Source organism: Embiotoca jacksoni, unplaced genomic scaffold (assembly GCF_022577435.1).
Source record: "Embiotoca jacksoni isolate LCO1_2020_lvr unplaced genomic scaffold, fEmbJac1.0.p SCAF_4, whole genome shotgun sequence".
Classification (NCBI taxonomy): domain Eukaryota; kingdom Metazoa; phylum Chordata; class Actinopteri; family Embiotocidae; genus Embiotoca; species Embiotoca jacksoni.
This window is the reverse complement of record NW_027185392.1, coordinates 1,792,399-1,806,845: the sequence shown is the minus strand read 5'-3', so window position 1 is coordinate 1,806,845 and position 14,447 is coordinate 1,792,399. Positions and strand designations below refer to the sequence as shown.

The 14,447-nt window shown below is 41.1% G+C and overlaps 2 protein-coding genes across 2 annotated transcripts; one reads left to right on the top strand and one right to left on the bottom strand.

Moving 5' to 3' along the window:
• Window positions 1–2,126: 2,126 nt before the first annotated feature.
• LOC138209178 (high mobility group protein B2-like) lies at window positions 2,127–4,901 on the bottom strand. The gene is made up of 5 exons (XM_069167574.1): window positions 4,813–4,901; window positions 3,773–3,932; window positions 3,256–3,404; window positions 2,999–3,173; window positions 2,127–2,900 (listed from the first exon to the last, which is right to left on the bottom strand). The coding sequence occupies exons 2-5, from the start codon at window positions 3,917–3,919 to the stop codon at window positions 2,724–2,726; spliced, it is 648 nt and encodes a 215-aa protein (XP_069023675.1). The 5' UTR covers window positions 3,920–3,932; window positions 4,813–4,901; the 3' UTR covers window positions 2,127–2,723.
• Window positions 4,902–7,825: 2,924 nt separating this feature from the next.
• Window positions 7,826–14,411, top strand: pmm2 (phosphomannomutase 2). Its single transcript, XM_069168437.1, has 8 exons — window positions 7,826–8,047; window positions 9,021–9,132; window positions 9,253–9,329; window positions 9,421–9,512; window positions 9,690–9,789; window positions 10,437–10,512; window positions 10,652–10,767; window positions 11,945–14,411. The coding sequence occupies exons 1-8, from the start codon at window positions 7,973–7,975 to the stop codon at window positions 12,047–12,049; spliced, it is 753 nt and encodes a 250-aa protein (XP_069024538.1). The 5' UTR covers window positions 7,826–7,972; the 3' UTR covers window positions 12,050–14,411.
• The last annotated feature ends 36 nt before the right edge of the window (window positions 14,412–14,447 follow it).

Below are 14,447 nucleotides of genomic sequence, written 5' to 3'. Positions count from 1 at the left end.
TCCTTGTGGAAATAATTCCAGCGTTCATTAGATATTAGGACTCAAACACAGATATGTTTGGGGGCGGGGCTGTTTGATTGACAGCCCCGTGGTGCAGTCAGATTTCTACCGTAGGTGGGCGGGGCATAGTGTCCTCGTAGATCAAGTCACATCCCTCGCTCGCTCCTCCTCTGGTCACTTCTGGCAGCAAAAAAAAATCAAGATGGCTTAAATACCGAACTCGAGGTTTCAGAATGTACAAACCAACGGCTGACATCACAGTTGGACTGAGAGCAGATTTATCGCTACGGTGACTCATAATCAGCTCCTGTGGCACAAAGTGGTATTACAAGACGGGCCAGCTGGTTACCATACTAATCTCTAATCATCTCTGCAACACAATACATCAACATGAAAACTGCTTTGTCTTTATATTCCGTGGATCATTTTTTTTGTTCATTTAAAATGTTTGTAATTAAAACTTTTACCTTTAAATGTCGAGGTCCGACGCCATCGCCGGGCTGATCTGCACTAAATAACCCATAAAGGCCGATGAAAACATCTTTTTAACTGGTTTTGCAAACATGAAAACAAAATTTCTTCTAATATTTATATTGATATTTGTTATTTTTCTGTTGAAATCCCATCGCTGTCTTCACTTCTGTGTCCCGGGCTTTCAATCAGATATCAACACCTAAATCTTTAATGTCCAGCTCATGTTGATTCTGGTTATCTGTCACACAAAAAAACTGTTTCAGACAGGAACAGTTTAATTACTCGTCATAATTCTAATGTCAAATATCTAATGTGAAAAACAGATATTCATAATATCATTTTGAATATAAAAAAAATCTAAAACTTACATTTAAATTAAAATAGTGACAAAGAAAACTATTCAATTACAGATATCCAAAAACTTAGGAATATTTTATATATTTCAGATATCCAGAATACACTGGAGATTATTGAATTCTGACCAGTACAATCAAACTAATTGATATCTTGTAATACTAATGACCACAATATTGTCTTTAACTGTCATTCAGACTAATAACACTGGTTAGAAACGCAATTTTACCCCTCTGCAGATATCTGCAACTACCTTAATCCTGCTCATAAATATAATTGTGGATATCTAAAATTATATTTTTTTACCAGTACGTGCATTTTTAAAGCTCAGAAGGACATTTCGGATATCTGAAATTCAAATTATGAGTAGAATGATGGATATCTGCACCAGAAAGCCCAAAACATGACCAGTAGGAGACCTGACTGGACATCTAAATTAAACACTCTGAATTACAGATATCTGCAGTATGAACCCTCCCACAGCTCACAGGCCTGGACACCGAAGATAACGGACCTCTGAACACAGACACCGTGAATCTAAAGCGTTGGGACTCTTTCAAAATGTTTTTTTGAAAAAGAGTCCTGACCGACTTTGCGAGGGCCAAAGTCTGCGACTTTGAATGAACATAAATACATTCTGTTGTTGCGCTGATCTGAAAACAAACAGCGATCTATAAACTCTCAGGTGTTTTCAGTATAAAATGCATCAACCCCCCCTTTGTGCAAAATTTGTTCTTTTTTTAATTGGAACAATAAGAAGGCCAGTGTGCTTATCGTCGCCGTGGTTACGAAGGGCACCCATATTTGATAGATCTCCAAACTTTACATTCCCCTTTTGTTTCTATTTTCATGACCGTCTTTGAAGTCTTTATTTTGTATTTTATTGAAGATCTTTACATTTAGCAGGCAAGAAAAAAAAGGCACGTCTTTACTGAAGAGCTGCCCCATATTGACGAAATGATGGGAAAATACTAGAAGCACGTGAAATAATGAGATTAAGAAAAAAAAAAAAATACATGGGAAATATATTTTCGTAAAAGGCAACTAAAATGTAATCACGCAAGCAAAATTGCATGTTCAAATTCTGACTCCCCATGCCTGGAAAGTTTCCCAGATATTCCTGAATCAGTTTTCAAGGCTAACTGCAGTGATGCCGTTGTGTAAATGTGGAGCTGTACTAGTATTAATGAGTGATTACAGCTTTACAACCCAGCAAACAGATTCACCTTACAAATATTTAACTCCTCACAGACAGACCGTTTAATGCTTCACATATCCAACTGTCCACACAGTTCTAATCAATATACAAAATTTTATTACAAAAAGAAAATCCATTCTACAAGTTTTTCAAAGTTCCACATTAAAAATGGCTGCAAACATTTTTAATCAAACTACAGATAAATCCTGGTAGTAAAATGACAGTGAAGAAACCGCACCACTAGAACGGAAAACATAAGCAGTGCTTCCAGAAACAATATTTTTTTTTAATGTTTTATAAAAGGAAAACCAGCTTGCTGCTGTTCACTGCCTACACAGGAGTTTCAGTCCTTCGTTTCATCACAGGAAATGTTTGTCTGCCCGTTTAAATAGCGACGAGGATCTAAGATGTAATAAACCAGAGTTCAGCAGAAAAAAAAAAAAAAAAAAAAAAAAAAAAAAGCTTTCAAATTAAAAAAAAAAAAAAAAAAAACATAAAAACGAGGGCTGGGGACTAAGTGACAATAAAAACTAAATCCCTGAATTGGAGAAAGGAACAGAGGTCTGGTCCTACAGAGGCAGACCAACAGGGACAGCAGGCTATACTGATGGAATCATCCACACAACAGAACAAAAACAAACAGGAGTTAAGCTGAACAATGCATCGCAAACTTCACATCCTTTAACACAGCAACCACTTAGTCATCATCCTCATCATCATCATCATCATCCTCCTCCTCATCCTCTTCATCGTCGTCATCATCATCGTCGTCGTCAGCTGGCGCTGCCTTCTTGGCGGTGGGCCGGCCGGGGCCACCCTTCTTCCCGGATTCACCCTTCCCTGTACCACATTTGGCTTTGTAGGCAGCGACTTCCTGGAGGAGGAGAAACACGTCTTAGTACAACTGAGCTTTTTTTTTTTTTTTTTTATAAATTTTAAATTTTAATTATACAAATACATCAAGCAACATACCTTCTCATATTTTTCCTTCAGCTTCCCAGCCTTAGCCTCGTATGGCGCCTTGTCTTTGGCGCCCTGTGTGGACCACAGCTCGCCCAGCTTCTTGGCGATGTCGCCGATGGAGATGCCGGGGTTCTCCTCCTTGATCCTGGGACGGTGGTCTGAGCAGAACACGAAGAAGGCAGAGCTGGAGAGAAAAGAGGGGGATGGGTTAGCGACATAAAAGCGCCATAAAAATAAATGATTTCCGAGCACGTTTTTAGACTTACGGCGGCCTTTTGGGGGCGTTGGGGTCCTTCTTCTTCTTGGTCTTCCTGGCACCTTTAGGAGGGATGTACGTCTTCATCTCTCTGTCGTAGCGAACCTTGTCGGTCTTGGCCATGTCCTCAAACTTCACTTTCTCCCTGGCTGACATGGTCTGCAAAAGAAAAAAGAAAAATCACTTAGTTCAGGAAACTGGCTAAAAATGTATTATAAATAAATATATTTATTTTTGTGCATGTGTATTTATTCTAAAATAATAATTTTGTATAATAATAATAATAATAATAAAAATAAATGCATCTTATTTCTTATACATATTTTCATATTGTGTGCACTTTTTTGTTTTTTTTGCTGCTGCGATGACCACATTTCCCCACTCTGGGATTAATAAAGTCAAATCTAAATGCCGTATTAATGGTTCTGCGAAACGTTGGTAATACATTTTAATGCCCAATCCTGAATGTGCCAACTGCAGATGAATTTCAGAGTCATGTGATCTGTGATTTTCAGAGGCCTCCTTACCCTCCATCGCTCAGAGCACTTCTTGGAGAACTCTGCAAAGCCCACGCTGGTCCCTGGGTGTTTCTTCTTGTGTTCCTCACGGCAGGTCGCGACAAAGTAGGCATAGGATGAGGTTTTTCCTCTCGGCTTATTTGGATCCTTCGTCATGGTTGCGATTATTCTAAAAAAAAAAAAAAAAAAAAAGGAAGAGAAAAAAAAAAAAAAAAAAATAGAAGGCAGAAACACGTCACGTGAAACAGACGGAATATATTTAGTGCCACTTTAACGGCACAAACACGATAACTTAATACAGTGTAAAAAATATTAATAACATGAACGTCGAGCCGAGCAGATATTCCAACATTATTTGTCGAATATTGAAGTACTGCCGAGGCGCAAATAGGGCGAACAGACGCCCCGGGGTGTTTTAAGGCTCTAATCGGATTTCTGCCTCTCTGGGACAAAAAGACGAGACTCCATTTTGGATCTTCCCGCCTAAACCCCCAACTGCGCCAAAAACTTGGCCAACAAAGCAACCTTAGACAAGTCACTTCGCTTTCACACGGCTGTTGGCATTAATCTGCGTTGAACTGCGGTAAAAAACCAACACGGGGAGAGTCTAAACCAGACGGTGGCTTCATCCAAACTAAAAAAAAAAAAAAAAAAAAAAAAAAACATGGACGCTGCCGTCGTGTAGCAGGCTAAGCTACCGAGCCAAATGGCGTTTGACCAGCGTGTTGCGCACTAACTTGAGCACACAGATAGAGGACACCGCCTGGTGCCAAAAGAGACACGAAACTTCACCGTTACAACCGAAATACAGCCACAAACCAACGGATATCTTCACAAAGACAGTTTGCGATTTACACTATGGTACAATCGACTAGAAGCCGTATAGTTAGTTCGCGAGGGGAGTTTTAGTCGATAATGCGGCACAAACAAAAGAACGGCCGTCGTACACACGGAAGCATACTACCAAAAAAAAAATAAAAAAAATAAACAATCCTGACTTTCTACAGAAAAATAACGTCACCCCCTTTTTAAACCCAGTAAAGTCTCACCTGTTCTCTCCAAGACGTGTTGTAAACGAGTGAATGAGGAAGAACGCGCAACTGTTTTGTCACTGTGTGCGAGGCCCAACTATCTTGACTAGAACTAGTTCCAAAACTCCTCCCCCGCCGTCAGCGGATTGGTCAGAATTACGCATTTACATTTAAACGTAGGAGAACGAGGCAGATCCGCGCCTGCGATTGGTGGGATTATTTGAGGTCAAACCATCACGTCTGTTTGCGTCTCCCGTCCGCTGATTGGCTGCGCGGGGGGTTTAAACGTACGGCGCGAAACCCCCTTTGTTTGCTGGGCAGTCAGAAATATCTTTCTTCGTCTGTCGCAGGTTCGGCTCCGTTTTTAACCGTTTGTTTTCAAGATGAGACTCAAGAGCAGCGAAAGAGTCGCTTTTATGTCGTTTCGTTCAACAACCCGCTCCGCAGTGACACATCTCGAACTGCCCTTGTTCAGTAATAACACTCTTTTAACTGCTCTTTTGATTTTTAACGGGCTCGAACGACTGCTAATCTGACATGAAAATGAAAAGAAGACTTCCGGCTTTTGAGTTCCCTTTCAAAATACAACTTTAAAGGCCATTTGTACCTACTCGTGTTTAAAAACAGAAAAAATAATGATACCTGTCTGAATATACATACAGTATATTACTGCACTGATTAAATACTAAAAACACAAAAAGGAATGGCTGCTCTATTAGCCTGTGATTTATCAATTCAATAAAGTCATTATATTTCATAATATACCAAAATCAAAACAATTAGTAAGATTTTTTTTTTTTTTTTTTTTAACATTTTTTTTTTTTGTTGCAATAATAGATGCTATACGAAACAAATGAGTAGTTTGTGATGGTTTTATTTCATAGACATGAAAAAGTACAATTGGAAAAAAGTAAACATTGTTTGGAAAGTTCTTCAAAGTGTATGAGTATATCCTGTTTATCATTTTTATTTTTTATTTTAAATCAAGCAGAAACAGGGGCAATAGGCTATATGTGGTTTAAACAGAAGCTTAATTTTGTATTTTTTTTTTTAAATGGCAATAATAAATTGTACGACTGGACTGATTTGTTCTGATCACTAGTGGTTCCTCATACATGCACATACAAGCTGGTACATTTTCAATGATGGGTGTTAAACAACGGATACCACAAACAGGAAGCACATTAAATATTAACACCAACTTTTTTTTTTTTTCAATTACAGATAACTCCTGATAGTCAGAAGCTTTTAAAAATAGGAGAGGTTTTGGAGGAAATAGTGGCGACTGGCTGCAAGAACATGGTGCACAATTAACAGCTGCCTGTGCTCGTTTTGACAAATGCAAAAGTGTTAACTGACTGCATCACCCAGACCCAGACCCAAATCCCTGAACACACATGAAACAACTAATGGTGTGAGAAAAAAGTGCAAACATCAATGTGAAAACAGCTACATTGGATATTATACAATGTGGTTTTGACACAAAAATTTTAACTTTCTATAATGAGGACTGTAGATAGATAGATAGTTACTTTATTAATCCCACAAGGGGAAATTGTTTTGCTACAGCAGCATTATAGGTACAGGAAAGCAATAAAACAACAGTAAAAAATATTAAATATAAAAATGCACAGTATATACAATAAAATAAAATAGAATAATTAAATTAAATTAAAACTAACTAAACAGTAGTGCAAAAATTTAAACAAACAAGAAAACAGACAACCAACGGTGTCAACAGACACCCCCCCCCCCCTCCACCAGCAGACCACAGTGAAGTACAATGCACTGGCCACAACAGACTGGTAGAACATCTCCAACATCTTGCTGCACACATTGAAGGATCGAAGTTTCCTCAAGAAAAAGAGTCGACTCATCCCCTGTCGATGGAGACACCCAGGTACTTGTACTCCTCCACCATGTCCACCTCCTCTCCCAGAACTTAGGGAGGCTGTAGCTCATACGATAGAGTGGGTTGCACACTCATCAGAAGGTTGGTGGTTTGATCCCCAGCTCCTCCTGTCCACATGTCTAAGTGTCCTTGAGCAAGACACTGAACCCTAAATTGCTCCTGCTGATGGTGTACCATCAGCATCAATGGTGGAAGAGCCCTTTGAAGTTGAGGGCTCTGTGTCCATGCAGCTCACCAGGGGGGACAGAGGGGGGAAGGCAGCAGAGGTGCATGGGAGGTGTTGTGTGTGTGTGGGGAGGGAGGTGAACTAAACCTTTTGAAGAAACAGTTTAGCTCTTTGGCCCTCTCCAGGGAGCCCCATGACACAAGCATTTAAACTTTCTATAATGAGGACTGTAGGACAAATTATAAACCATATAAATAGTAAATGCTAGTATAATAAACAATTAGTGAATCAAAGAATACCCACTAATCTGTATTGACTGTGCCGCTGTGGTCGGTCAGTGAAACAGAATCAGATGTTTTATTTTACATGAGATTTACACTAAATGTAAATTAGGGTAAGCAGTTGGAGTGAATGGAGGGTGATTTTGGCTGAGCTGCTGGTCAGGACTCAGAATAATTGTCAGTAGGTCATGAATGTATAGAATTCAGACTGTGGGGGGTGGACGGGGGGAGGTGATGGGACATACATGTCAAAGAAAACCTTCAGCTCAACAATTTGCCTTCTGTTGGGGGATAAATGGTTTGTTGCAAATTTACTCGAATTAATAGTTAATGTTAATAGTCAATGTCTTGACAGTCTGTGGTCTTGCTCACACCAAAACTGAACCGGACCCAAGAGAATTTTTATAGTTTTAGTCAAATTAAGAAATGGGTGAATTGATAAGAGAGCAATCTCTGACCCCTTGGTGGAGGGGGCGCGGGGGTGGGGTGGGGGTGGGGGTGACTGCATTGGGATTATTTTCTCTTTTGGGTCAGTAACCCCCAAACAATTCCTAGTTTTACGTCTCATTTTGACTTCACACTCCGGTCCAGCAGGGGGCGCAGTGCAGCTCGACCCCCTCCGCGGTCTAAAGAAAAAAAAGAAGAAGAAGAAGAAGAAGAAACGTTGTTTTTTTTTTTTCGGAAGAAGCAGTGATTGTAGTTCTGAGCAAGTTCTTCAGCTGGACTGTCCTGCGGGGACAGACACAGAGGAAGGCGCCGGTACCGAGGACTGAGTCCACCGGGAGGAGCAGAGAGAGACAAGACAGCAGGGCAGACGAGATGAGTGAAGCTACTGCGGACACGAGCACGCTCTGCCTCTTTGATGTGGACGGCACGCTCACGGCTGCGAGACAGGTAGTTAATTCATATGTGTGTGTGTGTGCGTGCGTGTGCAACTAATGGCACGCTTGACTTCATTCACGGACACATGACGGTGCTTTCTGTCAGTGCAACATCCGCTTCCACGTTGTTCTTGTAGTTCCTCCGAACGATAATGTCCTCCGCAGAAACTAAATGATGTTTGTTCCGCCTTATGACGTCAGCCCCGCAGACTTTATATAAAAGTCCATACTTTAGCCAGCCCTGAAGTGTTACTGCCCAAAATGGTAAGTAACGATACGACAGCGATCGATAATAGTGTGCAGTTAGTTTAAGCTGCAGATTTTGCTAACCCGGCAGAGACCCAGGAAACTATTGTTTGCCAGCTCGTAGCGACAACAGGAAGTCCCTGACGGAACGCGATATCTGTAACACTTGCGTAGTTTTTGAAAGTCGGCTGTTAAAACTTTCCATTTAACTTTAAATTCCGTGAAGCTGCAGGTCATTTGTGCTCAATAGTCGCCTTGTGCGTTTGACAGCCCACCTTTCGCGGTCAACAGTAACGCAACTGGGTCAAACGACGCCTATGCTAACCGTGTTTCCGTTCGGTTCCGCTAGCATTTTGCTAACGAAAGCAAATGTCCGTAAATCTGGTCACATCTGCGTGTGAGGCAGTAAAACGATTTCAGAAAGTATGAAAGTTCACCACAGAACCATAACATGAAAGAAAATAAATGCACAAGTGTGCATTTTAGTTTTTGCCACCCCCCCCCCCCAATTGTGTAAACATTTGACTTTAGGAGCCCTTTTAAAAGAGAGGAAACAAAAAAAAAAAGCAAAGTGAGCTGTGTTTGAGAGGAAGCTGGAGACAGTTCTGATTATTTACACTTTTATTGAGCTGTTAATAATGAGTTCTCAGATAAATAAATTTAAAAAAATGCAGGTTCTGCTTGTGAGGGTTTCTATAAAGTAGTAAGTACACATTTTTTACGGTTGTGTGCGTTTTCAGTGTGTGACTCCAGACATGTCGGAGTTCCTTGAAAAGCTGAAGACTCGGGTTCGAGTCGGAGTCGTGGGAGGGTCGGACCTCATCAAGATCAAGGAGCAGCTGGGGAGTGATGGTGAGTGTCTGACACACACACACACACACACACCTACACCTGTTCCTCCGTTGTAGACCAATCGCACCTGTAATATGTCTTATCAGGTGTTTTTTTCTTTCTCCTGCTTTATGTGCGCAGTGATCCATAAAGTAGACTACTTGTTTGCTGAGAACGGTCTAGTGGCCTATAAGAACGGAGAGCTGCTGTCCATCCAGGTAAGGTTGGCGTGCTGCGTCGGAAACACGCACCCGACACGCGACGACGTCGCCCCACGTGATGTTTACCGTGTCCGCTTCCTGTTTGCAGTCCATCCAGGCCCACATGGGAGAAGAGCTGCTGCAAGATTTCATCAACTTCTGCCTCAACTACATGGCCAAGATCAAGCTGCCCAAGAAGAGGTACAGAGTCCAGATCTCCTGCTCACTGCGAGCTGTCGTTTGGGTCGACGGTTCTGTGGTTCTCGGACAAGGAAGCCGTAAACCTTGTGTTGAGTATCGGCTGTTGGTATTGATCATATTGATCTGGTTTAGCACTAAATTGTCCTGTGTGTTGTTGTTGTTTTTTTTTTGTCTCAGAGGCACGTTCATTGAATTTCGTAACGGGATGTTGAACGTCTCCCCGATCGGACGCAGCTGCTCGCAAGAGGAAAGGAAAGAGTTTTACGAGCTCGATCAGGTAGCACACACACACACACACACACTGAAACACGTCACTTACTGCTGCACTCGTCAATAATTTCATATCATATGCTGTGTTTCTATGGGCCAGGCTAGCTTTGCACTCGCCAGAGCACTTTAGCACCTTTCAGCTCTTTTTCGGTTTAGCGTCATTCTCTCTGCTCTCAGCTGAGGAAATCTGTTCCTCTGTGTCTGCTAGATGTGTGATAATTAACGCGTTTATTAAAATCTTCTAAACAGCCCTGATATTTTTTCAACGGAGAAACTAACTTTTGTTTTTTAAGACTTGAACAGAAAAGTTTGAAAGCTGTTGGAAATTTTGGATTGATTCTGCATCGTCATTGAAAAAGAGATTTTATGAAATCTAAAATGGTTCATTTAGCTACTCATAACTTCATAACATTCTTAAGTTCATAATTTAAAAAAATTTGCTGTTGGTAATTTTTTCTTTTAATATATATTTTTTTTTATATGTATAATTTACAGTCAAGTTTTAAGTTATTTTACTTTATTCTCTTCTCTTTTCACCATTTTTAAAACGGGAACATCATATAAACATGATTTTCAAGATAATCGCTGCATCGTCGAGTGAGTGTGACAGAAAACGGCTGCGTCTGACAGTTTTTCCCTCTTTGTTTCTTCCAGAAAGAGAAATTCAGAGAGAAGTTTGTGTCTGTGTTGAGGGAGGAATTCAAAGGGAGAGGATTGTCGTTCTCAATCGGTAAGTCGGCCGCGTTCAGGAACAACGTGCAGCTCTCGCCGGCTGATCCATAAGACAAACTGTGATCAGGAGCCGTGTGAGAGATCTGTCCTCAGTGTGATGTAAATTCAGTTCCTGCAACCCGGTTGTGTCCCCGCAGGAGGGCAGATCAGCTTTGACGTGTTCCCTGACGGCTGGGATAAGAGGTACTGTCTGGGGATCATTGAGAAGGACAACTACTCCACCATTCACTTCTTCGGAGACAAGACCAAACCCGTGAGTATGCAAACTACCGCGGGGCGGCACAATGAGGCCGACGGCCACGTGCGAGTTCTCACAAAGGAAGAACATCAATAGACGACGGAGGACCTAAAATCACGCTGACGAGGCTCCGTTGGGAAAAAAACCCCAAAAACTTCCTTTCGAGGTGTTTCCCCGATTCATCCGAGCGTTTTTTGAACACGGCTGGTTTAATGTGAGAGAGAAAAAAAAGCATCCAAAACAAAGATGAGATTTTTAGAGCTGAAACCACGATGCCGTTCTCGTGTTTTTTCTTTTTGAGCTCTGTGGTCTCGGTCGGAACTGCGGCTGATGTAGTAAATGTTGGTTTTATGTGTGAGTGTGAGTGTGTGTGTGAATGTGTGAATGTGTGAGTGTGTGTGTGTGTGTGTGTGTGTGTGTGTGTGTGTGTGCGTGTGTGTGTGTGTGTGTGTGTGTGTGTGTGTGTGTCCTGCCGGCCTGCTGTTCATCTGTTCATGACTCTTTTGAGGTCTGAGAGTTTCCTGCTGTGCTGCTGTTAGAGCGCTCACAGTGGGTGGTCGAACCCCGGACGAGGCGTCGCGCCTCCGGAGCAGGTCGGAGTGAAAACAGTGAAACACGCTGAGCTTCGTCCTCCTCTTGTTGTTTTTTTCAGGCTGCACATCTGATCAGATCTTTAGGACGGACTGTCGGCAACAAAAATGACGCGCGGCAAATCTTTTTATGTAGGAAATCATCCTTCTCTGCCTGTCTTTGCATTTTTTTTTTTTGTGGCAATGTGTGGCATTTTGACAATATGCAAACAATTCCCTCCCTTTTTCCTTTTCCAATGCGTTTCTGCACCATAACAACAATATTAAATATTATCCCAACATTTGTCAGGAGCCATCGGGGTGACCATATCTGGGCTGTTTAGTTTTTTCTGACAAAGCCTCGTTCTTCTATCCATCTTTATTCCTGAGCTGCTTTTTGGCTCAGAAAACAACACGATGCCAAAAAAAAATCAAAAAAAAAATCATTATTCACGTCACATTCAAATCTAACAAATACATCTCCTAACAGTGAACAACAAACGGCGCCGTGTTTCAGCTTGTTTGAATGATATTTACAGACCGCACGTACCTCCAGTTCCCAGCATGCAGCAGGTTTTTTTTTTGTCAGCTCACCTCGTGCGTCTTGTGTTTGCTCGCGTCAGGGAGGAAACGACTACGAGATCTACAGCGACCCTCGAACCGTCGGCCACGAGGTTTCCTGTCCGGAGGAGACGCAGCAGCTCTGTCGGCAGCTCTTCTTCTCGTGAGTAGCCGAGGACTGAACGAGGCCGTCTTCTGCGAGGCTGCTGCGAGAGGTCTGATATAAATGATGATCTGCGTCAGCGACTCGTAGCCCGACGGAGGGATCTTTCAACTCCTCGGCGACGCTCCGCAGTTAAAGTGGAAGCTTCGGGGGGAAGACCAGCAGTCGGCTGCTGCGGGCGGGAGCGAGAAGGAAAGGTCACTTAAAACGGCAGCGTTCAGACGGGGAAGTTCAAAGTGGCACAGAAACAAATGAATCATGAGGTATGAAGGATAAATTAAAAGTGTTTCGTAATCACGTCTTCTACCTTTGGTTTCATGTCGAGGCGTTTGTCTTCCGTTACGCCTCAAACCACAGACTGTAATTAAAGAGATCAAAAACAATGAAATAACACAGATGGATTTATGTAGCAAACAAAAAAATTGTTTTAAATTCACCTTCTGCTTTAATATTCTTCAAGTACTCAAAATATTAAAAAAAAAATGTTTAAGCAGGGACGCAGATCACAAATCGATTCCTGTAGTGAGGACGTTTTTAGATTCTTCCTAATGCTAATCTAATCTTCCTTTAGATTCTTCATCCTTCAACTCCTTCTGCTTTGATGACATTCGTCATTCTCTCCAACCATCTTCATGACTATTACATTAAACATATAACTATAACATTGAGCGACATCAGCCTGAAAGAGATCATGTTAGCCGCTACATTAGCCTAAACAAGATAATGTTAGCTGCTACGTTAGCCTAAACAAGATAATGTTAGCTGCTACGTTAGCCTAAACAAGATAATGTTAGCTGCTATATTAGCCTAAACAAGATAATGTTAGCTGCTATATTAGCCTAAACAAGATAATGTTAGCAGCTACATTAGCCTAAACAAGATAATGTTAGCCGCTACGTTAGCATTAAGCAAGGTAATGTTGGCCTACATTAACCTGAACCTTTTTATCTACAGTTTGGAGTCTAAAAAAGTGAATGTGAGCTCTTACATTAGCCTAAATAAAACAATGGTAAAATAATGTAATCAACTACATCAGTCTAAACAAAATAATGTCACCCGCTACTTAATCATCAAATTTAATCATGTGAGCCACTACATTAGCCTGAATAAGCTAACATTAGCTGCTACATTAACCTGAATAAGCTAACATTAGCTGCTACATTAGCCTAAACAAGATAATGTTAGCAGCTACATTAGCCTAAACAAGATAATGTTAGCCGCTACATTAGCCTAAACAAGATAATGTTAGCAGCTACATTAGCCTAAACAAGATAATGTTAGCAGCTACATTAGCCTAAACAAGATAATGTTAGCCGCAACATTAGCCTGAATAAGCCAACGTTAGCCGCTAAATTAGCCTAAACCTTTTTTTTATCTCCAGTCTGTGATCTAAACAAAATAGTGTTAGCTACTACATAAGCTAACATTAGCCGTGACATTAGCCTAAAGAAGCTAATGTTAGCCGCTATGTTAGGATAAATGCACTAATGTTAATACCAGTTCTATCATCTGGTCGTCGGTGAGTTTAAACAGCTGAAAGTGAAGTTTAAAACTCCACTTCGTAAACGCTTTATCTATGAATCAGGCTCAAATTTGAACTGATGACTCGACGTATCAGCAGCTGTTGTAGCTTCGGCTGCTTTTTTTTTTTTTTAACTCCCATCACAGGTTTTCTGAAGGTTTTTATTGTTCATACGAACGACTGCAGAAGAACTGCTGGTCTTCCTCCTCCTCGGAGAGGTTTTTTATTTTAGATGTTCTGAACTGACCGAGCTTCATGTCTTAAAACGATAAGACTGAAGAAAGGTAACATCTGTCGAAGGCTTTCGCGTAAACTGACAACCTTTCTTTTCTTGAAGCTCCTCGACATATTGAGACATGTCGAACAGAGTTCAAATCTGTCCCGGAGAATACTTTCCAGAATCTAAAATGCAGATGTTGCTTTCACACACTTTTATTTTAAGTCCACATGTTTTATTTCATAGATCCCGATGGTTGCAGTTTTGTAGAGAATCGTGCAAATATGGAAAAACTCTTTACATTACTTGGAAAATAAACCCGTCGGCGCTCTCCAGTGGATGAAGTTTGTAATTGGGACTTTTATCTTTTGAGGTTTCTGTACTGATTTTTTTTTTTTTAATTTTACTTCTTGGTAGATAAAAACATTAATTCCATCATCGATCAGCAAAAAGCTAAACATGCTTTATAATCATCTGTAAACTGATGTGGCAGTTAGGCCTTATTCCAACTTTACAAAACTACACAAACACAGGAGTCATGTATATACAGATGTTGTGATGTTTTCAGTGGCTCTTACTTTGAAATTCATGGAAATGTTCCCATTAAAACTCACGAAACAAATTTCACCAGATTTTGTCGAACTGTTTATTGATCGGTGTCCG

Excerpts from the sequence above, each read along its gene's own strand:
- LOC138209178 (XM_069167574.1), bottom strand. The coding sequence starts at position 3,919 with ATGACGAAGGATCCAAATAAGCCGAGAGGAAAAACCTCATCCTATGCC. Across the intron at positions 3,174-3,255 it reads AACGCCCCCAAAAGGCCGCC|CTCTGCCTTCTTCGTGTTCT; the intron begins GTAAGTCTAAAA and ends TTTTCTCTCCAG. Across the intron at positions 2,901-2,998 it reads TGAAGGAAAAATATGAGAAG|GAAGTCGCTGCCTACAAAGC; the intron begins GTATGTTGCTTG and ends CTCCTCCTCCAG.
- pmm2 (XM_069168437.1), top strand. The coding sequence starts at position 7,973 with ATGAGTGAAGCTACTGCGGACACGAGCACGCTCTGCCTCTTTGATGTG. Across the intron at positions 9,330-9,420 it reads GAGAGCTGCTGTCCATCCAG|TCCATCCAGGCCCACATGGG; the intron begins GTAAGGTTGGCG and ends TCCTGTTTGCAG. Across the intron at positions 9,513-9,689 it reads ATCAAGCTGCCCAAGAAGAG|AGGCACGTTCATTGAATTTC; the intron begins GTACAGAGTCCA and ends TTTTTGTCTCAG.